This window comes from Oncorhynchus mykiss, chromosome 14 (assembly GCF_013265735.2).
Source record: "Oncorhynchus mykiss isolate Arlee chromosome 14, USDA_OmykA_1.1, whole genome shotgun sequence".
NCBI lineage: Eukaryota > Metazoa > Chordata > Actinopteri > Salmoniformes > Salmonidae > Oncorhynchus > Oncorhynchus mykiss.
The window spans coordinates 34,968,272-34,995,165 of record NC_048578.1 but is presented as its reverse complement, the minus strand read 5'-3'; the positions used below and the strand labels follow the sequence as shown (position 1 = coordinate 34,995,165).

The window sequence follows — 26,894 nt, the reverse complement described above, 5'->3', positions numbered from 1 at the left end:
ACAATATTCAAGTACAAAAATATTATATCAGTGAGAAAAAGGTCTGAAAGAACATACCTGGATGACGGTGGTTCCTGGTGGCATGTTCTCAGGCAGGAAGGCCTTGTAAGGGTTGGCCTCGAACACCGGCACGTTGTCATTCACATCCTGGACCTGGATGCTGACCGACACCAGCGAGGCTACGTCGGTCCCGTTGTGGTTGCCTTGAGCAATAACATCTATCTGATACCACTTGGTCTTCTCGTGGTCAATGCTCTTCTGGACGAGTAGAGTACCGCTCTCTTTATCCAGAGCAAACACTCTGTCTCTGTTACTCTCCACTGTGTTGCCATTGACCAGGCTGTAGATGACTGGCATGTCGGAGTCGGCCTTGATCGTCCCGATCTCTGTTCCCATGGAGATGTCCTCGGCTGCGGAGAAGGTGTACAGTGGCTCGGAGAACTTCGGAAGAGAGACCTCAGGGGGTACTACTTTCACCTGCACCGGAACCGTGGAGTTGTAGAATGGTAATCCGCCGTCCCGAGCCTTGACTTTGAAGTTTAATATCTTGTTCTCTTGACCTATCAGGCTCTCTTTGACGCTGACTACGCCAGTGAAGGGGTTGATCTCGATGATGTCCTGGGTCACTTCCTCTGCTTCCTCCACGGTGTAAGTGACGTCAGCATTTTTACCGTCGTCTGCATCGTATGCCATTATCTGAATCACGGGAGAACCTTTGTTTACAGTAGACTGGATTGAGACCTGATACTCTGATGCTTTGAACTGAGGGGCATTATCATTTTCATCTGTCAGGATAATCTTCACAGTGCAGAACGCTACTTTCCCTCCTCCATCTTTAGCCATCACCTTGATGGCGATCACTCTTTGAGATGGGTTCTCTCGATCTAAAGGTTGAGATGTTACGATCTGTCCATTCTTGTCTATGGAGAATTTGTCATCTGCCAGTTTGTTGATGATTGTGTAGTCCACGCTGCCGTAAGGTCCATCATCAGGATCTATGGCGGCCAGGCGAATCACACGTGTTCCAGCCTCAGCGTTCTCAGCTAGTTCCGCCTCGTAAATGTTTTTGTTGAAATAGGGACTGTGTTTATTAGTGTTCATCATATCAATGTTCACAGGGGCTGTGTTCTGGAAAACTCCATCTGACACAGCCACAGTGAGGTTGTAGAATGGGTCCACATTTCTCTTGCAAACGTTAGAAAAAGAAATAATCCCGGAGGATTCGTTGATGGCGAAGTATCTTCCCTCATTACCTGAGAGGATCTTATACTGTAGATTGTTCAAGTCTCTGGTGTCGGGGTCCGAAGCTTGGATTTTTATGACGATGTGGCCACATTTGGCCAATTCATCCAGTGTTGCCTGATAGTGGGTCTTGGAGAAGTTTGGAGGGTTATCGTTGACATCGGTTACGTTAACAATGACATAGGCATCGCTGCTCAACGGGTTCGTGCCATTATCTATGGCTTTGATCTTTAACTGGAAGTGTTTTGTCTTCTCATAGTCCAACACCTGTGTCGTAAGAATTAGACCACTCTGGGGGTCTATTTTAAAGAAGTCCGTTTCATTTTCCCCCGTCCCCATAATATGGAAGGTTAAGTCTCTATTTCTGCCGGAGTCTCTATCTGTGGCTGATATCTGTAATACAGACGTGCCTATGGGTAATCCTTCAGGTATATCCACTGTGTCCGTCAGCTTGGAGAAGACCGGAGCGTTATCGTTAACATCTTCAACCTCTATTTCGACAGCGGCCTCTGAAAAGGAGCCTGTCACAGAGTCAGTGGCTCGTACCGTCAATAGATGCATTGTCTGGCTCTCATAGTCCAATAAATCAGTGACACTCAACACCCCTGTTTTAAAATCTATGTGAAAGTTTTTTGAGGCGTTCTTCTCTTCCAGATTGTAAATAAGCCGATATCCCTCAGGGTTTCTTGCTTGTACATGCAAGATGGTGGTGAAGGGAGATATGTTTTCAGGGACTTTCAGAAGATAGAGCAAAGTCTGAAAAATGGGGTTGGTGCGATTTCTCACCGTGATACTCAGCTCTGCTGAAGTGGTCCAACTGGGCGAGCCCTCATCTGTGGCCAGGACAGTCAGGGTATATTTATTAGTAGCTTCAAAGTCTATAGGCCACTGAAGGGACACGTCACCAACATAAGGGTCTATCCTAAAGAGATCAAAATCCTCCTCCAACAAGTACATAATAGAGCCATTTTCTCCAAGATCACTGTCAGACGCCATGACTTGAAAGATTACATCTCCTGGTTCTGTGTCTTCAGAGATCATCATGGAGTGAGGCAGGTTCAAGAACCTTGGTGGATTGTCATTGATGTCAGCTATGTAAACGCTGATGTGGGTTATTGCCCAACAAGGGGGACTCCTCATGTCTCTCACCTCCACCACTATGTCATAGACATCCTGCTCCTCTCTGTCGAAGGGGACGCCGGTGGTCTCAAGCACCCCTGATGTTGGGACTATAGCAAACCGTCCCATTGGGTTCAATACCGAGTAAATCAGAGGCTCGTTCAAGTAACTACCTGAAGCTCTCAACACAGCTAACATTTTGACCGTCATCGAGTTCTCCTCAATGGTGGCTGCATACAATCCCTGCTCAAATTTAAGATGGCCGCCTGCTGTTATGTTGGTGACGTTTATCTTAACTGTGGCAAGGTCTTTGTACAGGCCGTCAGAGGCTTTTACCAGCAGCTGGTAAAATGATTTAAACTCTGAAACATTGTTTACAGAGATAGCACCAGTGGAAGGATGAATGAGAAAAGCATCTTGAAGGTTGCCCTCTGTGATGCTGTACGAGACAGCTGAATCTGCATCTTGTGCCATGACCCGTACAACCTCCATCTCTATGACGGGAGGGAAGATGATGGACGACTCGTATACCGGCCTAGAGAATTTGGGGGAACAGTCATTGATATCCAGGACACGGATTGTGACTCTGGCTGGCTCTGCTGCGCACAGCGACGGTTCCCCTGAATCCCGTACCTGAATGCTGAAGCTAAACTCAGGTGTTTCTTCAAAGTCCACCTCAGATATCACAGAGAGTGTACCCATGCTGGGATCTATCTTGAAGACTTTCATCGCTTCCGGCTCTAGGATATGGAAGACTAGGAGAGAGTTAGAGTCCCTGTCAGCATCAGAGGCTCGTATCACCAGAGGTGTGTTGCTCTCCCCCATCACCATGCTGTTTATGTGAGCAGACTCACTAATCTGGCCATGGAATTTCTCCTGGAGTAACACCGGAGGGTTATCATTCTCATCTATCACATAGACGTAAACAACCGTATCTGACGAGGCTCCTGCCGAGGTGCTGGCACGCACTTTGAGTCTGTAAGAGAAACACCTCTCGAAGTTGAGCCTTGCTTGGACAGAGAGAACTCCGGACTCTGCATTGATGTGGAAGGTTCCGTTAGGGTCTCCATCTTTGATGCTGTAGTGGACTGCGGATGGGCTGGCTGCTGAGACAGTGATCACGGGAGTTCCCAGGGGACTGGCTTCACTGACTTCTGAGAAGAACTCATCAGAGGGGAACCTGGGAGAGAGAAAAGATAATGTTTTTTATTAGCAATTAGGAAAGCAGTACACAATATCAATAGTAGCTGACGTTGAATTATTTGATAAAATTTACAAATGAAAACATTTAAGAATGATCAAACTACACAATACTACTTTATATATTAACCTGGGAGGGGTTCTGTCTGAGAGCAGGACGGTGATGGAGACAGAACAGAGATCGCTGTGCTGGGGAAAACCCTGGTCTGTGGCCTTCACTGTCAGATGAAACTGCTCCTGGGGTAGGCTGTCCAGAGTTTTGGCGATAGTGATACTCCCCAGCTCGCCATCAATGTCAAAGGTGTTGTCCACATTCCCTGGAAAGATGAACAATGACCAAATAAAAATGAACAAATAATTTTACAAACGTATTTTTGGTGTATATAATGTTTTAAATTGTCAACACATTTGCCTGTATGTGAGGGTTAAGTACAAATCTATCTCAAATAATGGTTTTAGAATAGAATATACTTCTATACTCTTTTAAAGAATGCTAAAAACATTCACAATTCAAATCCATCATAATCTACCATCCATAATCTCTGATCTGTGTTGTACCTGAGTGAAGGGAGTAAATAATCTGAGCGTTGCTCCCCATGTCCTTATCCAGAGCCTTGACACGCAGCACCTCTGTCCCAGCCGCAGCCAGATCGGTGATAGTTCCCTCATAGCCGGCCGCCAGGAAGGCAGGAGAGTGGTCGTTGCAGTCCTCCACATAAACCACTGCCTTCACGAAGTTTCTTTTCACTGGGATCTCCTGATCTCGAACCTACGGAGTAAAATGAGATGGTGAGAGCGGGACAGTGGGGGACGTTAACTTAATCCAAATTAAAACTCCTAGATAACCAGAAAAAAATGATTGCTGTAATCTGACAGAGATTACTTTGTAGAACTGTTATGATAGATACGCTGTACTTTAGATCCTCCATGTTTTCAAATGGTAAGGGAGATGACTAAAAAACATCAACAACATTACCATCACAATGAGTGTGTGCACAGAAAGCTTCTCACGGTCCAGCTGCTCAGTCATGACCAGAACACCACTCTTAGGGTCCAGATGGAAGCTCTTCAGGCTGTCTGGATGGACGCTGCCGTGGAGCGAGTAGATGAGTTTGCTGTTTCTGTCTTGGTCCTGAGCAGAGATGTGGAGGATGTCCTTCCGTGGAGAGGTGTCTTCCGGTACTCTGACTTCGTAGATGGACGTCATGAACTTGGGTCGATGCTCGTTCATGTCCAGCACCTGGATATATGCCTAGGAGACAGACACAGACAGACAGACAGACAGACAGACAGACAGACAGACAGACAGACAGACAGACAGACAGACAGACAGACAGACAGACAGACAGACAGACAGACAGACAGACAGACAGACAGACAGACAGACAGACAGAGCAACTTAATCTGGAGTTTTACCCTAATACCTACTAATTTACTATGTATTTCATGTGTGTATCACCTGTGTGGTTGCGACCTGATGCCCGTCTGTAACCTGTACAGTCAAATTATAGTTGGACTTCTTCCCTGCATCCAGAGGCCTGGCGATCACGATGCTGCCTGTGTTCCTCTCAATGTCAAAGTCCTGCTCCTCGTCGCCGCCTGGGAACAACACAACAGATAGGAGACGGTATAAATAAATCAATATCATTCAATCACCCCATACAACGACAGTTTGAAGTTTGACAGTTCGAAATTTTGACCGTTGAAAGGCCTCAATGGAAGCCTGCCCAGAGCCCCTCAGGATGTTTGGCTTCATATGTGTCTGTCACTGAGACTGACCCCAATAGCCTTATGGGAGGAGTGAGTGAAAGCCCATATGGCAGTTGTGACACACAGGTGTGCCATCCAGAACCATAATGACTTGGCTGATATTTGGAGGATCATTCTTTCTACAGATGGACGTGTGCGCAGCTGTTTGGAGCGTCCACTGGAAATGGAGTTTGCCCAGTCGGGACAGTTGGAAAGACAAGAACACCAACAAAACATTCCAAAAAACGACTATTTCACCGCTTTGAATGATGGCCATCACCCCGAATGAGTGCGTGTGAATATGGAATATGAGCTAAGAGGCCCTCCTCTCACTGAACATGGCCACAAACACACGTACTGTGTTGCACCCTCAACAGTTAAGAAGTATTACTTCCTGTGCATACTACGCCTCATTTTACTGAGAGCAAAAAGCCAACAATCTGCCAGTATGGGGCCAACGAACCACCGTCATCCTCACATGTTCAGCCATGTATGTATTAATGACAGAAAACAAGGTTGCAGAAAAGGGTCGTCCCCCCCCCCCATGTCCAAGTGTACCAGAATAAGTGTAACACAATTGTTTTAAGGGGAAACATTTGGCAGCGACACATTTTCAACAGACGCCGTGAACAGTAGGGGTAAAGCTCATGCTTGTTCAGCCAGATGGTGTTTATTAAGAAATAGATGCACCTTTTCAAGGCTCACATGACTCCATTTTAAACAGGCATTGCCTTTTAATATTTCCAGTGAGACTACATGAAAATAGGGAATTTTTAAAATGTCACTTCTCCCACAAAATGTTGAGCATTATTGAACAATTAAGATATGTTTAGATTTCTAGTTGGTGCTTTTGCAACATTTGAAAAAAACTCACGTTGATGTTTATTGGCATGAATCTTCCCACTGGGCACAGATGTCAATTCAACGTCCATTCCAAATTGCCAGCAGCATACCACCCTGCATACCACACCGTATACTACCCAGCATACCACCCTGCATACCACTGCTGACTTGCTTCTGAAGCTAAGCAGGGTTGGTCCTGGTCAGTTCCTGGATGGGAGATCAGATGATGCTGAAAGTGGTGTTGGTGGGCCAGTAGGAGGCACTCTTTCCTCTGGTCTAAAAAATATCCCAATGCCCCAGGGCAGTGAATTGGGGACATTGCCCTGTGTAGGGTGCTGTCTTTTGGATGGGACGTTAAACGGGTGTCCTGACTCTCTGGGGTGTTAACCCCGGTGTCCTGGCTAAATTCCCAATCTGACCCTCGAACCATCACGGTCACCTAATAATCCCCAGTTTACAAGTTTACAATTGTCTCATTCATCCCCCTCCTCTCCCCTGTTACTATTCCCAAGGTCGTTGCTGCAAATGAGAACGTGTTCTCAGTCAACTTACCTGGTAAAATAATGGATTAAAAAATGGTTGAACGTAATTTCAGTGAAATGACGTGGAAACAACGTTGTTTCAATCAGTTTGTGCCCAGTGGGTTGTTTACTTTTTGTCTTAATTTGAGGTTAGGGTTAGGCATTAGCAGTGTGGTTAAGGTTAGGTTTAAAATCAGATTTTATGACTTTGTGGCTGTGCTAGCTAGTGACCACTCTGCAGAGCTGCCTGTAGAACAAGATTCATGATGAAAAACGCTAACCTGTGGAAAAATCAAACATCCAAAGTATTCAATGCCCAGATAAAAAAATATTGCCAGACGGTTTGAAAGAAAAATCATAGATTGCTTAAATATATAATGGGTTGAAAAGCAGCTGTCACAGTCAAAGATCAAGTCATATGAAAAGCTGGAAATCTGAGGTCAACACATTAGAATTGCATTGGCTGCCACATTTATCCAGCAAGTTCTTTTCAAGACACTATCTAAAGTGCCATGCTTCGGTTAACAGAACCAGTCAAAAGTTTGGACACACAAATTAATTCAAGAGGTTTTTCTTTATTTTTTAAAACTATTTTCTACATTATAGAAAAAAGTGAAGATATCAAAACTATGAAATAACACATATGGAATCATGTAGTAACCAAAAAAGTGTTAAACAAAATATATTTTCTATTTGAGATTCTTCAAAGTTCATTAGAGTTAATTGCACCTCCGATTGCAGCACAAATAAAGCTCCAGCAACAGACATATGTCAACATCAACTGTTCAGAGGAGACTGTAAATCAGGCCTCCGTGGTCTAATTGCTGCAATGAAACCACTACTAAAGGGCACCAATAATAAGAAGAGACTTTCTTGGTCCAAGAAACACGAGCAATGGACAGTAGACTTGTGTAAATCTGTCCTTTAGTCTGACGAGTCCAAAATTGAAATGTTTGGTTCCAACCACCGTGTCTTTGTGAGATGCAGAGTAGGTGAACGGATGATATCCGCATGTGTGAATCCCACCGGGAAGCATGGAGGAGGAGGTGTGATGGTGTGGGGGTGCTTTGCTGGTGACACTGTCAGTGACTTATATATTTTAAATTCTTCAAAGTAGCCACCCTTTGCCTTGATGACAACTTTGCACACTCTTGGCATTCTCTCAACCAGCATTACCTGGAATGCTTTTCCAACAGTCTTGAAGGAATTCCCAAATACTGTATGCTGACCACTTGTTGGCTGCTTTTCCTTCACTCTGCAGTCCAACTAATCCCAAACCATCACAATTGGGTTGAGGTTGTGTGAATGTGGAGGCCAGGTCATCTGATGCAGCACCCCATCACTCTCCTTCTTGGTCAAATAGCCCTTACATAGCCTGGAGGTGTGTTGGGTCATTGTCCTGTTGAAAAAACAAATTATTTTTGCTCAAACCAGATGGGATTGCTTATCGCTGCAGAATGTTGTGGTAGCCATGTTGGTTAAGTGTGCCTTGAATTCTAAATAAATCACTGACAGTGTCACCAGCAAAGCACCTCCTCCTCCATGCTTCACGGTGGGAACTACACAGGCGGAGATCATCCGTTCACCTACTCTGCATCTCACTAAGACACAGCGGTTGGAAACAAAAATCTCACATTTTAACTGATCTAATGTCCATTGCTTGTGTTTCTTGGCCCAAGCCAGTCTTTTCTTCTTATTGGTGTCCGTTAGTAGTGGTTTCTTTTCAGCAATTTGACCATGGATTCCTGATTCACGCAGTTTCCTCTGAACAGCTGATGTTGAGATGTGTCTGTTACATGAACTCTGTGAAGCATTTATTTGGGCTGCAGTTAACTCTAACCAACTTATCCTCTGCAGCAGAGGTAACTCTGGGTCTTCCTTTCCTGTGGCGGTCCTCATGAGAGCCAGTTTCACCATAGCGCTTGATGGTTTTTGCGACTGCACTTGAAACTTCCGGATGTACAGACCTTCATGTCTTCATGTCTAATGATGGACTGTCATTTCTCTTGGCTTATTTGAGCTGTTCTTGTCATAATATGGACTTGGTCTTTTACCAAATAAGGACATATTCTGTATACCACCCTTACCTTGTCACAACACAACTGATTGGCTCAAATGCATTAAGAAGTAAAGAAATTCCACAAATGACCTTTTAACAAGGCACATCTGTTAATTGAAATGCATTCCAGGTGACTACCTCATGAAGCTGGTTGAGAGAATGCCAAGAGTGTGCAAAGCTGTCATCAAGGCAAAGGGTGGATACTTTGAAGAATCAAAAAAATAAAATAGATTTTGATTTGTTTAACACTTCTTTGGTTACTACATGATTCCATATGTGATATTTCATCATTTTGATGTCTTCACTATTATTCTACAATGTGGAAAATAGCAAAAATAAAGAAAAAATCTTATTTTTAGTTAATCCAAGTTCATTTCATTGTCAAAGAGCTGGAAGAATACTTTAGCAAAGGGTCAACAACGTGCTCTGGCCACGTGAGACAGATCATCCATCCAGTGTGCTCTGCCACGTGAGACAGATCATCCATCCAGTGTGTTCTGGCCACGTGAGACAGATCATCCATCCAGTGTGTTCTGCCACGTGAGACAGATCATCCATCCAGTGTGTTCTGCCACGTGAGACAGATCATCCATCCAGTGTGTTCTGCCACGTGAGACAGATCATCCATCCAGTGTGTTCTGCCACGTGAGACAGATCATCCATCCAGTGTGTTCTGCCACGTGAGACAGATCATCCATCCAGTGTGTTCTGCCACGTGAGACAGATCATCCATCCAGTGTGTTCTGTCACGTGAGACAGATCATCCATCCAGTGTGCTCTGCCACGTGAGACAGATCATCCATCCAGTGTGCTCTGCCACGTGAGACAGATCATCCATCAGAGTCAGGCTCTACCTATCCTGTCGTGTCCTGGCCCTTCATCTGAGGAAATCTGGCTTTGTTCCCCTCGTGCTGGCGTGTAGGGCACACACACACACACACACACACACACACACACACACACACACACACACACACACACACACACACACACACACACACACACACACACACACACACACACACACACACACACACACACACACACACACACTGAGCCCCTGCCCCTCGCTGAGGTCTTATCTGCCACACCGAGACCAGGCTGCTCAGTTCAACAGCAGAGTGACATGAACTCAATCTACCATTATAGTTTACATGGCGCACAGCAAAACACACAGCGCACAGCAAAACACACAGCGCACACCAAAACACACAGCAAAACTCACAGCGCACAGCAAAACTCACAGCGCACAGCAAAACACACAGCGCACACCAAAACACACAGCAAAACTCACAGCGCACAGCAAAACTCACAGCGCACAGCAAAACTCACAACAAAACTCACAGCGCACAGCAAAACTCACAGCGCACAGCAAAACTCACAGCGCACAGCAAAACTCACAGCGCACAGCAAAACTCACAGCGCACAGCAAAACACACAGCGCACACCAAAACACACAGCAAAACTCACAGCGCACAGCAAAACTCACAGCGCACAGCAAAACTCACAGCAAAACTCACAGCGCACAGCAAAACTCACAGCAAAACTCACAGCGCACAGCAAAACTCACAGCAAAACACGGCTCCATGCCAGATTCTCATCATCAATAAAAGTCTCTTTTCCTTCACAGTCCATTTGCAGTCTTTGATTGGTCACGTTTTGCCTTGCCTTTATGTAAATGGAAATGTTGACAGATCGTTTTGACTTGCCTTTATGTAAATGGTAATGTTGACAGATCGTTTTGCCTTGCCTTTATGTAAATGGTAATGTTGACAGATCGTTTTGCCTTGCCTTTATGTAAATGGTAATGTTGACAGATCGTTTTGACTTGCCTTTATGTAAATGGTAATGTTGACAGATCGTTTTGCCTTGCCTTTATGTAAATGGTAATGTTGACAGATCGTTTTGCCTTGCCTTTATGTAAATGGTAATGTTGACAGATCGTTTTGCCTTGCCTTTATGTAAATGGTAATGTTGACAGATCGTTTTGCCTTGCCTTTATGTAAACGGAAATGTTGACAGATCGTTTTGACTTGCCTTTATGTAAACGGAAATGTTGACAGATCGTTTTGCCTTGCCTTTATGTAAATGGTAATGTTGACAGATCGTTTTGACTTGCCTTTATGTAAATGGTAATGTTGACAGATCGTTTTGACTTGCCTTTATGTAAATGGTAATGTTGACAGATCGTTTTGCCTTGCCTTTATGTAAATGGTAATGTTGACAGATCGTTTTGACTTGCCTTTATGTAAATGGTAATGTTGACAGATCGTTTTGACTTGCCTTTATGTAAATGGTAATGTTGACAGATCGTTTTGCCTTGCCTTTATGTAAATGGTAATGTTGACAGATCGTTTTGCCTTGCCTTTATGTAAATGGTAATGTTGACAGATCGTTTTGCCTTGCCTTTATGTAAATGGTAATGTTGACAGATCGTTTTGCCTTGCCTTTATGTAAATGGTAATGTTGACAGATCGTTTTGACTTGCCTTTATGTAAATGGTAATGTTGACAGATCGTTTTGACTTGCCTTTATGTAAATGGTAATGTTGACAGATCGTTTTGACTTGCCTTTATGTAAATGGTAATGTTGACAGATCGTTTTGCCTTGCCTTTATGTAAATGGTAATGTTGACAGATCGTTTTGCCTTGCCTTTATGTAAATGGTAATGTTGACAGATCGTTTTGCCTTGCCTTTATGTAAATGGTAATGTTGACAGATCGTTTTGCCTTGCCTTTATGTAAATGGTAATGTTGACAGATCGTTTTGACTTGCCTTTATGTAAATGGTAATGTTGACAGATCGTTTTGCCTTGCCTTTATGTAAATGGTAATGTTGACAGATCGTTTTGCCTTGCCTTTATGTAAATGGTAATGTTGACAGATCGTTTTGCCTTGCCTTTATGTAAATGGTAATGTTGACAGATCGTTTTGCCTTGCCTTTATGTAAACGGAAATGTTGACAGATCGTTTTGACTTGCCTTTATGTAAACGGAAATGTTGACAGATCGTTTTGACTTGCCTTTATGTAAATGGTAATGTTGACAGATCGTTTTGCCTTGCCTTTATGTAAATGGTAATGTTGACAGATCGTTTTGACTTGCCTTTATGTAAACGGAAATGTTGACAGATCGTTTTGCCTTGCCTTTATGTAAATGGTAATGTTGACAGATCGTTTTGCCTTGCCTTTATGTAAATGGTAATGTTGACAGATCGTTTTGACTTGCCTTTATGTAAACGGAAATGTTGACAGATCGTTTTGACTCATTCCGTTTGGTCAGTTTAATAAAACAACTACTTTTTACGGTAACTTTACTCTAAGTCTTTATTGTGTCAACTAATATAACTTTTGCTAGAAAAACATTGAATTACACACATCTGATCATATTTTCCAGGATGTTAGTTTGTATAAAATAGGCTGTAATTCTACACACTAAAGAAACACTTAGCTGATCTTATGCATGGTCCATATCATCAACACACAACATACTGCACATCTCCACACATCACTTTAAACACATCTAGTCACTTTAAACAATGCCACTTTATGTAATGTTTACATACCCGACATTACTCATCTCATATGTATATACTGTACTCGATACCATCTACTGCATCTTGCCTATGCCGCTCGACCAACACTCATCCATGTATTTATATGTACATATTCTTATTCATTCCTTTACACTTGTGTGTATAAGGTAGTTGTTGTGAAATTGTTAGATTACTTGTTAGATATTACTGATCTGTGAACTAGAAGCACAAGCATTTCGCTACACTCGCATTAACATCTGCTAACCATGTGTATGTGACCAATAAAAATTTGCTTTGATTTGATTTGATTTGACGTCAGAGTTACCGATGTTAGTCCTCACCTGTGATGTCATACCACAGTAGCCTCTGTGTCTCCGTGAGGATGATCCCCACCATGTGAGTGACAGGATCCGTCTCCATGACAGCGAAGGTGAAGTGTGGCTCGTCAAACGTCAGGGGATCGGAGGTGGGCGTCGGCTTGGAGATCCACTCTACGTCGAGGCGGACTGTCGACGATCTCACCGGACTCCCATGATCCTCTGCTTTGATCTGACAGAGGGAATGGATGGGATGGAGAGACAATGCTAATGTTATTGCGCTGTGGTGTGGATCTTTGTGTTACTCATCACACTACATGAGAACATGACAGGGTTGGTGTTCATCACAATGGTGTTCCCATGCAACTTCACATGCACGTTTACACTCTACACGTGAACGAGAGTCATGAAAGAAGATGCGGTTGTATTTGTTTTGGAATAGCAGGTGTCCTAAAGAGTGCTCCACCATTGCGTGTGGTTGTGAAAAGCAGATGAATCTGTGGAACATGTTAACTATGTGGTTGTCCACCTACCGTGAGGATGCTGTAGTTGCCTGCTGTAAAGTCCCCGTGTGCCGTCACAACCCCAGTGTCTGGATGGATGTCAAACCTCTCGTCCTGTTTGTCCTGGAGACTGAAGGTGACCTCAGCATTGGGCCCTTCATCGTCGTCCTGGGCAACCATCCGACACACCTCCGCCTGTGGTTCCGCCCCCTGACCCCTGTGTTGCTCAGGTAGTTTTACCTGGAACCAATCAATGAATTAATCAGTCACATTTATTTATAAAAGCCCATTATTACATCAGTAGCTGATACAAAGTGCTTTAATAGTAAGTAGGGCTGAATGGCATCCTATTCCCTAATTAGTGCACTAATTTTAACCAGATATGGTCCAAGTCAAAAGTAGTGCACAATGGCTGCGTTTAAAGAAAAAAATAAACAAACACGTTTGGTGTTCGCCAAAAGGTATGTGGGAGACTCCCAAAATATATGGAAGAAGGTACTCTGGTCAGATGAGACTAAAATTTAGGTTTTGGCTATCAAGGAAAAAGCTATGTCTGGCACAAACCCAACACCTCTCATCACCCCGAGAACACCATCCCATGTTTTTCATCGGCAGGGACTGGGAAACTGGTCAGAATTGAAAGAACGATGGATGGTGCTAAATACAGGGAAATTCTTGAGGGAAACCTGTTTCAGTCTTCCAGAGATTTGAGACTGGGACAGAGGTTCACCTTCCAGCAAAATAATGGCCCTACACATAGACAAAATAAAAAAAACAACATTCAAATGTTTTAATGTTTTAACATTGAAATGTCTTGGAATGGCCTAGTCAAAGCCCAGACTTCAATCCAATTGAGAATCTGTGGTATGACTTAAAAATGGCCGTACCCCAGCGAAACCCATCCAACTTGAAGAATGGGCAAAAATCCCAGTGGCTAGATGTGCCAAGCTTATAGAGACATGCCCCAAGAGACTTGCAGCTGTAATTGCTGCAAAAGGTGGCTCTACAAGGTATTGACTTTGGGGGGAGTAAATAGTTATGCTATAAAAAAATAGCATCTTCAAAGTGGTAGGCATGTTGTGTAGATCAAATGATATAACCCCCCCCCCCCAAAAAAAATCTATTTTAATTCAAAGTTGTAAGGCAACAAAATAGGAAAAATACCAAGGGGGGGTGAATACTTTCGCAAGCCACCGGTCAAAGCACCGGTCAAAGCACCAGTCAAAAGCCACCGTCAAAGTTCCAGTCAAAAGCTTCGACACACCTCCTCATTCAAGGGTTTTGCTTTATTTGTACTATTTTTACATTGTAGAATAATAGTGAAGACATCAAAACGATGAAATAGCACATATGGAATCATGTAGTAACCAAAAAAGTGTTAAATCTAAATATATTTAGTATTTTAGATTCTTCAAAGTAGCCACCCTTTTGGGCTCCCGAGTGGCGCTGTGGTCTGAGGCACTGCATCTCAGAGGTGTCACTGCAGTCCCTGGTTTGAATCCAGGCTGCATCACATCCGGCCGTGATTGGGAGTCCCATAGGGCAGCGTACAATTGGCCCAGCGTCGTCTGGGTTTGGCCGTGGTAGGCCGTCATTGTAAATAAGAATTTGTTCTTAACTGAGTTAAGAACAAGTCTTGCCTAGTTAAATAAAGGTTAAATAAAAATTTATATTAAAAAGTTTGCCTTGATGACAGCTTTGCACACTCTTGTAGTTCTCTTAACCAGCATCATGCGTAGTCACCTGGAATGCAATTAAATTAACAAGTGTGCCTTGTTAAAAGTTAATTTGTAGAATTTCTTTCCTTCTTAATGCATTTGAGCCAATCAGTTGTATTGTGACAAGGTAGGGTTGGTATACAGAAGATAGCCCTGGGGGGCTGAAGGGGGGGTTCACCCAGGAAGCCATACAAGCTTGAACCGCCACTGCTTTCACTAATTGGTATTTTGACTAATTAGATCAGCTCTGAAACAAATATCCGATGTTATCACAGTGCTAGCTGTGTCACCAGAGATTTTGGGTTCGAGCCCAGGGTCTGTCGCAGCCGGCCGCGACTGGGAGGTTCATGGGGCGACGCAAAATTGGCCTAGCGCCGTCCGGGTTAGGGAGGGTTTAGCCGGTAGGGATATCCTTGTCTCATCGCGCACTGGCTGGTCGGGCGCAGTGCGCGCTTACCAGGTCGCTAGGTGCACGGTGTTTCCTCCAACACATTGGTGTGGCTGGCTTCCGGGTTGGATGCGAGCTGTGTTAAGAAGCAGTGCGGCTTGGTTGGGTTGTGTTTCGGAGGACGCATGGCTCTCGACCTTCGTCTCTCCCGAGCCCGTACGGGAGTTGTAGCGATGATACAAGACAGTAACAAATTCTAACAATTGGATACCATGAAATTAGGGGGGAAAAAAATAAGAAAAAGATCTGATGTTATTGGACAAAAGACAAATGAGTGGAAAAAAGATCAGATTTGGGCTGCCTGTGTAAACACAGCCTATGCAGGAAATAGGGTGCCCTTTCGGATGCTGAACCGAAACCCCAAAGAGCCAATAGAAGCAGACCTGGAAGAGCTTGTGGTTGAACTGAGGTCTGTTGTCGTTCTCATCCAGCACCTGGATGATCACTGTAGAGGTGGAGCGGAGAGGAGGGGCTCCGTTGTCTGACACTATCACCTGAGAGGAGGAAGAGGGGGAAGACGGGTTAGTCTAACAGTAGGATATGGAGGATTGATTGAGACTTAAATTAAATAAATACGTTTTATGTATCACAAATCACATATATTTGGTGAGAAATGTTATTTATCAAGACCACACACGTTACGGATAATTTATAGAGTAGTTTAAGCTCTCATTTCAGGCCTTTTTAACGATCTCGTAAAAAATTCACATGTTGTTTAATGACAAGCAGGTGTCTCAGTCTCCTACCTCGATACTGTGCTCAGACTGCTGTTCCCGGTCCAGAGAGGTCAGAGTGTTGATGACGCCTAAGAAAACAGAGAGAGTGAAGGAAACAGCGAGAGAAGGAAACAGAGCGAGAAGGAAACCGAGGGAGAAGGAATATGGGAGAGAGAAGGAAACAGAGGGAGAAACAGAAAGAGAGAATAAATCAGAGAGAGAGAAGGAAACATAGAGAGAGAGAAGGAAACAGAGAGAGAGAAGGAAACATAGAGAGAGAAGGAAACAGAGAGAGAAGGAAACAGAGAGAGAGAAGGAAACAGAGGGAGAAATAGAAAGAGAGAAGAAATTAGAGAGAGAGAAGGAAACAGAGAGAGAGAGGAAACAGAGAGAGAGAAGGAAACATAGAGAGAGAAGGAAACAGAAAGAGAGAAGGAAACAGAGAGAGAGAAGGAAACAGAGAGAGAGAAGGAAACAGAGCGAGAGGAGGAATCAGAGAGAGAAGGAAACAGAGAGAGAAGGAATCAGAGAGAGAGAAGGAAACAGAGAAAGAGGAAACAGAGAGAGAAGAAAACAGAGAGAGAGAAGGATACAGATGGAGAAGGAAACAGATAGAAGGAAACAGAGTGATAAGGTAACAGAGTGAGAAGAAAACAGAGAGAGAGAAGGAAACAGATAGAGAAGGAAACACAGGGAGAGAAGGAAACAGAGTGAGAGAAGGAAACAGAGAAAGAAACAGAGAGAGAGAAGGAAAAAGAGAGAGAGAAGAAATCAGAGAGAGAAGAAATCAGAGAGAGAAGGAAACAGGGAGAGAAGGAAACAGAGAGAGAGAAGGAAACACAGAGAGAGAGAAGGAAACAGAGGGAGAAGGAAACACAGGGAGAGAAGGAAACAGTGTGTGTTTTTTTTTTACGCTTCTCAAAAGGCACCAAGTTAGTGGAATCACCCAGCACACTTGTCACTGTCTGAGCCCCATGCAGCTGGTTAACTCTTCTGTCTTCCCACAACCCCGTCTGTTTGTTGACAGTGTTTATTTGTCTTCATGGTCTAAACAAAGAAACCTCTGAGAACTTTCTAGATCCTGTTATTGTTTATAAAATACTCAACGTTTTAGGACTGTGGATAATTTAATAGTATAACGTGTGTTGCAGGAGTTGGCCAATACAAAAGAGTGGTCACGAGCTGGCACAGCCAGAAAGTCATAAAATCAGATTTGAACCCTAATGCCTAACCACAACCTTCACCACAACACTAACCCTAATGCCTAATGATGACCTTAAATTAAGACCAAAAAGTAAATGTTTGTTTTCATGAATGTTGACTTTACAGCTGGCCTGCCTGAGGGAAAATCGCTCAGTTCTGCCTCCAGGACAAGTCTTATGACAATAAACGTCAACCTGCTACAATCTGACTAGGTATCCCCTTTTCCCTTTCCATTTCCCCTTCCCATGTCCCCTTCCCCTTTCTCATTTCCCCTTCCCCTTTCACATTTCCCCTTCCCATTTCCCCTTTCCCTTTCCCCTTACCCAATCTATCCACTGATACACTATCCACTACTGTATTGTCATTTAGTAAAGATTTCCCATTCTGCTTCTGTTCCTTTAACAGGTCAATTATCCTGCCATGTTGCTTCTGTTAGTTTAACAGGCCAATTCTCCTGCCAAATTAAAGGGTCTATGAGATCAGAAAACCTGACAAAACAGGTTACATGACTGGTTTGGCACTTTTCAACCGTGTTGAAAACTGGGTGAGGTTGTCTGTTTCACCGCCTGAGCTGATATCAGAGTAGTGGCCTACAGACTAAACATGCCTGAGTTGATATCAGAGTAGTGGCCTACAGACTAAACATGCCTGAGTTGATATCAGAGTAGTGGCCTACAGACTAAACATGCCTGAGTTGATATCAGAGTAGTGGCCTGCAGACTAAACATGCCTGAGTTGATATCAGAGTAGTGGCCTGCAGACTAAACATGCCTGAGTTGATATCAGAGTAGTGGCCTACAGACTAAACATGCCTGAGTTGATATCAGAGTAGTGGCCTACAGACTAAACATGCTTGAGTTGATATCAGAGTAGTGGCCTACAGACTAAACATGCCTGAGTTGATATCAGAGTAGTGGCCTGCAGACTAAACATGCCTGAGTTGATATCAGAGTAGTGACCTACAGACTAAACATGCCTGAGTTGATATCAGAGTAGTGGCCTGCAGACTAAACATGCCTGAGTTGATATCAGAGTAGTGGCCTACAGACTAAACATGCCTGAGTTGATATCAGAGTAGTGGCCTACAGACTAAACATGCCTGAGTTGATATCAGAGTAGTGGCCTACAGACTAAACATGCCTGAGTTGATATCAGAGTAGTGGCCTACAGACTACCGCGTGTGTGTGTGCGTGTGTGCGTGCGTGTGTGCGTGTGTGTGTGTGTGTGTGTGTGTGTGTGTGTATGTGTGTGTGCGTGCGTGCGTGTGTTTGTGTGTGTGTGCGTGTGTGCGTGTGTGCGTGTGTGTGTGTGTGTGTGTGTGTGTCTGTGTGTGTGTGCGTGTGTGTGTGTGTGTGTGTGTGTGTGTGCGTATTTGTGTGTGTGTGCGTGCGTGTGTGTGTGTGTGTGTGTGTGTGTGTGTGTGTGTGTGTGTGTGCGCGTGCGTATGTGTGTGTGTGTGTGTGTGTGTGTGTGTGGGGGGGGGGGGTGGTTGAAGTGAGTGGAGATGATCATTTAAGGGGCATTTCGCTTTTACGGCACTCAAAAACAAATCCTGCTGGGTCTTTAGCGGAGACATTATTTAGACAGGTGAGACACGTTAGGAAGCTGCTGCTTTTATCATTTAGCACAGACGTTGTTGGTTTACTTCCTGTGTCTGTGTTTTTGTAATGAAGTTGTCCTTCTCTGCTAGGCCTCCTTGTAAAAGAGGTCTCTTGACCTCCATATGTTTTCTTCTGGGGTGGCAGGTAGCCTTAAGGTTAGAGTGTTAGTGTCCCCGTTTGTGTCCCAGTGCAGACAAGGTGAAAAGCTTTCTCTGTGCCCTGGAGCAAGGCACTTAACCCAATTGCTCTTGCGGTACTTGACAATGTGACCACACCCCCTGGGGGAGTTGAGATATACAGAAAACAACAATTACAGGACAAATATAAGCACCCGCAAATGATTAATATTTTCTAGTTTAGATTTTTCTGTTTCTTCCAGCTGGTGATACAGCTACACTGCTTCTATTGAAATGTATTACTGGTTCTTATCTGACTTCCTGCTGGGACATCTCAACAGATACTGTACCTTGTGCACTTAGCTGCTACACTCCTGAATTAAGATCTTAGTCAGACTTCTCTGAGTCACGTGTTGATCCTGTTCAGACATGAGGAGCACAGCTCATATCCTCTCGTGGCAGAAATGAATCTACCATGCTGTTTGTGTGATAGAAGCTGAGGTTTCACTTCATTGATCGTTTTGTATTCACCTACAGTGCATTCAGACCCCTTGACTTTTTCCAAATTGTGTTACGTTACAGCCTTATTCTAAAATGGATTACTTTAAAAAAAAAAAATCCTCATCAATCTACACACAATACCCCATAATGATAAAGCGAAAAACAGGTTTTTATAATTTTTTGCAATTTTATTCAAATGTAGTTAATTTACATAACTACACAGACCCTTTTGCTATGAGACTCGAAATTGAGCTCAGGAGCATCCTATTTCCATTGATCGTCCTTGAGATGTTTCTACAACTTGACTGGAGTCCACCCGTGGTATATTCAATTGATTGGACAGGATTTGGCAAGGCACACACCTGTCTATATAAGGTCCCATAGTTGACAGTGCATGTCAGAGTAAAAAACAAGCCATTAGGTCGAAGGAATTGTCCGTAAAGCTCTGAGACAGGGTTATGTCGAGGCACAGATCTAGGGAACGGTACCAAAACATTTCTGCAGCATTGAAGGTCTCGAAAAACACAGTGGCCTCCATCATTCTTCAATGGAAGAAGTTTGGAACCACCAAGACTCTTCCTAGAGCTGGCCGCCTGGCCAAACTGAGCAATCGGGGGAGAAGGGCCTTGGTCATGGAGCTAACCAAGGACCTGATGGTCACTCTGACTGAGCTCCAGAGTTCCTCTGTAGAGATGGGAGAACCTTCCAGAAGGACAACCATCTCTGTAGCACTCCACCAATCAGGCCTTTGTGGTAGAGTGGCCAGACGGAAGCCACTCCTCACGTAAAAGGCACATGACAGCCCGCTTGGAGTTTGCCAAAAGGCACCTAAAGGACTCTAAGACCATGATAAATGATGTAACCAAGATTGAACTCTTTGGACTGAATGCCAAGCGTCACATCTGGAGGAAACCTGTCACCATCCCTACGGTGAAGCATGGTGGTGTCAGCATCATGCTGTGGGGACGTTTTTTAGCAACAGGGACTGAGAGACTAGCCAGGATCGAGGCAACAGAGCAAAAAATATATTTTTTTTTTTTTTTTTGCTTTGTCATTATGGGTTATTGTGTGTAGATTGAAGAGGGGGGGGGTGTAATACATTTTAGAATAAGGCTGTAACGTAACAAAATGTGGAAAAAGTCAAGGGGTCTGAATACTTTCAGAATGTAGAAGGACAAGGTCCTTGTCATTGTAATGAGTTAAAGGCCCAGTGCAGTCAAAACCCTGATTTTCCTGTGTTTTATATACACTGAGTGTACATCTTCCTGATATTGAATTGCAGCCCTTTTTGCCCTAAGAACAGCCTCAGTTCGTCAGGGCATGGACTCTACAAGGTGTCGAAAGCGTTCCACAGGAATGCTGGCCCATGTTGACTCCATTGCTTCCCACAGTTGTGTCAAGTTGGCTGGATGTCCTTTGGGTGGTGGACCATTCTTGACACATGAGAAACTATTGAGCATGAAAAACCCAGCAGCGTTGTAGTTCTTGACACACTCAAACCGGTGTGCCTGGCACCTACTGCCATACCCCGTTCAAAGGCACTTCAATATTTTAACAAGTGACATCAATAAGGGACAATAGCGTTCACCTGGATTCACCTGGTCAGTCTATGTCATGGAAAGAGCAGGTGTTCCTAATGTTTTGTACACTCCGTGTATATTTCCACACTATGAGGTTGGGATAATACTGTGAAATTGTGAAAATGATGATACCCTTTTAGTGTTAGAGCTGTTTGAAAAGACCACCTGAAATGTTTGCCTGTTTTAGTGGGAGGAGTTTTGGCATGCCTGGTGACATCACCAGGAAGTAAATGAGTTACTAGACTAATAAAAAAGAGAGCTGCAAACCTCTCTGCCAATAGCAGCTAGTTTTCCCCTCCCCACTCCCAGGTAGTCTCAGCGAAACTAACCTGTCTCTTGATTACACTGGGTGTTTCTATAAAACATCTAATCTATTGTACGTCTTCCAAGGCATTAATGGAGTGTCTTTTCAGCTTTAATCCTTTGGTGTTAGCCTGGGGGTAAGGGGACACACACACACACACACACACACACACACAGCCCAGCAGAGATTACAAGTCGAGGACAGACAGACTTGTAGGAGCTTGCGACGTAGAGCTAATCTGGTTGCAATTTGCCCTGTTTTCAAAGGCCCATGCTCTGTTGCTGTGTGACAGGCACTCAGCTGCAAGATGAAACTGTCAGAGATTTGGGGTTTAACTTCCTGGTTGGGCAGTTGATATTTTACACTCACTGCCGTCCCAGCCCAGACATGACTGGATCATTTTTGTTGTACATTTACAGGTAGAAAAGAAGCGTAGTTTAACCTTGATCCGGCCTCACGTGATGTGGCACACCCTGGGTGATGCATGTGCACCTTACCGTTGACACATGTTATAATCTACCATTTTCTATTCGACTTGAGAAACCACAAGCTGCCATGTTTTACAGATAAATGGTCTATTGAGATGTATATTTGAAACACATGAACAAGAAAAATTGCAAAAAATTTGATGTACATTTGACGAAACTGAATGGATGTTGTAGGTTGTCAAAATGAGATATGGACACAATACAACAACCTGTATTTCCTCAAAGGTGTTCGACTACAGAAATAAAATCACATCGGTCCGTGTTTCCTTGTGAAATGTGTCAGTTACCTGTCTTGGTGTTGATGGTGAAATATCTCCGCGGTGACTCCAACAGCTGGAAGGTGAGTTTCCCCTCAGAGGAGCTGTCCACGTCAGTAGCAGTGACCTGAACCACTGACTTGTCTTTAGGCATGTTTTCCAGGACTGAGCCGAAGTAGACCGGCTGGGACATCTGGGGAGGATTATCATTGATGTCCAGGACTTCCACAAATATGTCTGTCCAGGTCACTAGAGGGATGGTGCCAAGGTCTTTGGCATAGACCGACATCCAGTAGTGTGGGACGGCCTCGCGGTCCAACGTCTCAGCCGTGCGGATTACACCTGCAAAACAGAAGGAGAAATCGTTTATAATGTCATCCATCTGTATTCACATCATTTTCTGGCTGACAGGTGTGGTGATGAACAACTTGGATAGTTAAATCATCTAGGTTTACCCCCCCCCCCCCAAAAAAAAAAATGTTATTTGGTTAAAACTAGAGAATACGTTGTCAAAATCTAAAAGATTATAAGTAGGAGTAAGATTCTGAAAGGGAGGCCATGTGTATCAGTGCAGGTATTCCACACTACAATGACACAGCATTGTCTATTTCTATTTCTCTATCTAATTTCCCAACAGGAGGGAGCCATGCTAATGGAATGTGAGGTCACAGGCTATCCTCTGTAAAGTAGCCAGTATGTAGGAACACGTCCCAAGCAGCCTCAGGTTATTTTAACAATTGCACATCCATTTTCTTTTTTCTTCTTTTTACCACAGGCTTTATCAACTGTTATACCACTTCTCATCTACTGTAACAGCAATGCATTCATACTAAAGAAAATTATATCAAATAGATTTTTACTGTTATCACACACACACACAAACACACACACAAACACACACACAAACACACACACACACACACACATTTACCTGTTTCCTCATCGATCATGAAAACTCCCAGTCCAGATCCATCGTGAATGTGATACCTGACGACTCCATCTTTCCCCTGGTCCCTGTCTGCTGCTGTCAGCGTGAACACTGAGGTTCCCACAGGAGCGTCCTCCATCACTGAGGCCTCATAGACAAACATGGAGAAGACCGGCTTATTCAGGTTCTCATTCACATCCAGGACCTCCACCTCGATGAAACAGGAAGAGGAGAGTGACCGAGGAAGACCATGGTCAACTGCTTGAACCGTCAGGTTGTAAGACTGTCTCCTCTCGAAGTCCAGTTCCTTCTCAAGGGTTAGAGATCCCGTCAACGCGTCCAGAAAAAAGGTCCCGTTCTCACTGTTCTTCAGGTTGTAGCTGACCTGTCCAGCACTGCCCAGGTCTAAGTCGTAGCTCTCGACCCACAGTAGCACCGTCCCCAAGGGAAAGTCCTCAGGGACTTTGATGTTGTAGATCTTGGGGACGAACTTGGGAGGATTGTCGTTGATGTCCTCCAAAACGACCACCAGATCGGTCAAAGAGAAGAGCTGTGGGTCTTTTTTAGACTGATCTCTAGCCTCTACCTTCAGGTCATGTCTGGGAAAGGCTTCTCTGTCTAAACGACCAGACACCTTGACTTTTCCAGTGAGTTCATTGATCTTGAACAGATTGGTTAGCGTTAGCATCGAATATAGGATGTTTCCGTTGCCCTCAGAGTCTAAATCTGTTGCGTGCATTTGGAATATCGTTGTGTCAACCTCCGTGTTCTCTGGGATGTGCACGACATACCTGGATTGGTTGAAGACTGGTCGGTTGTCGTTAACATCCAATAGATTCACAGCAAGAAATTTCCATGCTGAGGTTTGTGGGCTTCCTAAATCATAGACAGTTACGTTCAAAATGTAGAACTCTTTGGTTTCTCGGTCTAAAGGACACACAAGCTTAAGCTCCCCAGACCAAATACCAATGGAGAAACACCCGTCTTCATTTCCACTTGAGATGGCATACACAAGCTTGCTGTTGAATCCGGTGTCATTATCTGAAGCCTTGAAGTGAAGGATAGTAGAATTTAAAGGGAAGTCCTCTCTGATGTCAATAGTACTCGGGATGCCAGAGTTGAACTTAGGAGAGTGGCGGTTGATGATATGAACGTCTGAGAAGGATTCCTCATCCTGGATAGTCAACACTGGCTTTATGGATTCTATCAGTTTGTCTGTGAGACGTTTGAAAATCCCAGTCTCCTGACAACTGACTGTGGCTTCAATGCTCTGGTTGATGACAGTAACAGTAACAACAGAGGGATCAGAGGTATGTTTACCGTCGGTTGCTGTGATTCTGAGTCTGAACGAAGGTAATTCAGTCTCTATCGAAACTGTGGGTATCTGTCTGATCAGTGTAATGATTCCTGATACAGCATCAATGTCAAACAGTTTTTGGTCATTCCCTGACTCGATCACATATCTGAGCTGTTGTAGTTCGTCCAGGTCAACAGCAGACAGCTCTGTGATTGGCTCTCCCACCGCTAAATCTACAGGTATGGTGGCGTTGCATCCCACCTGCTCAAACAGAGGGGTGTTGTCGTTGACGTTGCTCATGGTGATCGTCACAGCGCATTCAGAAACATGACTGAAGGGACTGCCGCTGTCCGAAGCCCACACTCTGAGATGATACCACCTCTTCATCAACTCGTAGTCCAGATCCTCAGATGTAGAGATCACACCACTGATTGCGTCTATTGTGAATGGGGAAGGAGCTGAGTTGGCTATGGCATAGGTCACGAAGCCATTTCGACCCCTGTCCACGTCTATTGCAGAGACTGTTAGAACGCTGCTGCCTATAGGTACGTTCTCTGACAGTGTGGTTTGGTATGAGGGCTTGGTGAATGTGGGGGCGTTGTCATTTTCGTCAGTTATCTCAATGACTATATGGGTCTCGGCTTCACCGTGATTCGCTATCACGTCGAATTCATAACGAGACTTTTTCTCAAAGTCAAAGGACTCTGAGGTAACAAGTATGCCTGTTTTGGGGTTAATCTTAAATTTGTGGCTATCAGAGTTACTTTTAATGTGGAATGTAACATTCAAATGTGCTGGACTCACACTAACTCTGACCACATGTGTTTTTGGTGGTGAAAACTCACTTAGTGTGAGAATGTAAGTGTCTTCCAGAAAGCTAAACAGGCTTTGTTTATACGAAGGGATATGGATTTCTGAAACTGGAGAAACTAAAGGTGGACTGCTCTTGTCTTTAGCTTGAAGGGAGAGGTTGAATCCAGATGGGCTCTGGGACCAGTTCATTCTCTTGGTGGAGACCACTTGGAATCCATCGACTTGCTGGCTGGATGGAATAATCTCAAAATACCTCTGTGGATCCCCGCCAACAATACTAACGGACTCAACCTGCTTTACACCCGACTCTACAAGGACATCAATAGTTATCTTCTCCTCTTCGTCCTTCTGAGCCAGGACAACTGGGAGAGGTTTGATGGTGGGGCCGGTCGAAGAGACCTTTTCTATGGTCACTGTAACGCTGGCAACGTTGCCAAACTTCTTAACCCCAGATATCTTCTTGGTCCTGTCCTCGGCTAATACAGTGAGATCGTATGTTTCTGCTCGGCTGTGGTTCAGTCTCTTGACGAGGCTGATGGTGCCTGAGAAAGGATCAACGGCGAACGGATGGGCTCTAGTCGTAAAGGAGTAATAGAACTCAGCGTTGCAGCCAATATCCGCGTCCGTCGCACTGACCCTGACCACGCTGGACTTCAACGGAGCGTCTTCCCTGATGACTACGTTGTACGAGGCTGGGTAGAAGAGCGGTTTCAGGTCATTGGTATCAAGCACCTGAACCAATACCTTGGTCGTGGCCTGGAAGTCGTACGTGATTTCAGTGGCTTCAATGGTGAGAGTGTAACTGTCTCTTACTTCCCTGTTCAGTGATGCAGAAATACTGCTGCGCGTTTTGATTCGCAGAATGCAGAAATCCCCTACTCTGACCTCTTCCGCTTTGAATAGGCCGTCGTCGTCTCCAGAGACGAGTTTGAACTTGATGTTCCACAAAGGATCGATCACTACGCCCATCTTGATGGGACTCTCCACAGCAGTCCTGGGGGCTGAGTTCTCATTAATGGTGGCATTGTAGAGATGAAAGGTGAACCTCATGGGAGAGCTGTCCTTTCCCAAGCGCAAATTGTGGTACTCGTTACTTGCTACTAGGTTTAGAAAGACTGCTACCACTAAGAGTAGTGTACTTGTGTCTGTTGTAACCATCTTCACTGTCATCAGCAGGGTCCTCAGCTCTGAGAGAGAGAGAGAGAGAGAGAGAGAGAGAGAGAGAGAGAGAGAGAGAGAGAGAGAGAGAGAGAGAGAGAGAGAGAGAGAGAGAGAGAGAGAGAGAGAGAGAGAGAGAGAGAGAGAGAGAGAGAGAGAGAGAGAGAGAGAGAGAATTTTAGTTCATATGCCAGGAACAAATATGCATTTTTTTTTTTTTAGCAATGCGGTATATAGTTCAATAAGTCACATATAAGTACATACAAAATCCAGCTATTTGACCAGATTGTCATTTCCCGACTACCTGTTCCTGTCTGAACAATACAATGTGAGCACTAAACAACCAATGACACAACACCACAGTGAAAGCCTGCTGTGAGGTATTTGTCTCCTGTTCTAACATGCTTTGACCAAAGCAAAGCAATACATTGTTTGAAGACAAGAAACAGCCTCAGAGCAGCAATAGACAGGTGGTGCCCCCCTCATGCCATTATTCCTTTCCCTTGAGTGCAACAACTGGTAATTAAATCATTATTATAAAGCCTTTGTCAACATGTGTTAATAAAACAGGATTTGTTGCATGATGACAGTTATAAAACAGGATTTGTTGTGTGACGACAGGTTTAAAACAGGATTTGTTGCGTGACGACAGGTTTAAAACAAGATTTGTTGTGTGATGA

The 26,894-nt window shown here is 44.2% G+C and overlaps 1 protein-coding gene across 1 annotated transcript in view; it reads right to left on the bottom strand.

The window, feature by feature from the left end:
* The window catches only part of LOC110489217 (protocadherin Fat 2), a 68,355-nt gene that overhangs the window by 33,938 nt on the left and 7,523 nt on the right, over nt 1–26,894 (bottom strand). The window contains exons 2-12 of the mRNA XM_021561849.2: nt 22,950–26,243; nt 22,049–22,360; nt 15,999–16,057; nt 15,636–15,746; nt 13,117–13,326; nt 12,608–12,815; nt 5,021–5,160; nt 4,538–4,813; nt 4,120–4,330; nt 3,692–3,878; nt 58–3,541 (exon numbers count right to left, since the gene is read on the bottom strand). Coding sequence (XP_021417524.2) covers nt 58–3,541; nt 3,692–3,878; nt 4,120–4,330; nt 4,538–4,813; nt 5,021–5,160; nt 12,608–12,815; nt 13,117–13,326; nt 15,636–15,746; nt 15,999–16,057; nt 22,049–22,360; nt 22,950–26,226 — 8,475 coding nt within the window. The 5' untranslated portion in view covers nt 26,227–26,243. The remainder of the gene's footprint in view (nt 1–57; nt 3,542–3,691; nt 3,879–4,119; nt 4,331–4,537; nt 4,814–5,020; nt 5,161–12,607; nt 12,816–13,116; nt 13,327–15,635; nt 15,747–15,998; nt 16,058–22,048; nt 22,361–22,949; nt 26,244–26,894) is intronic.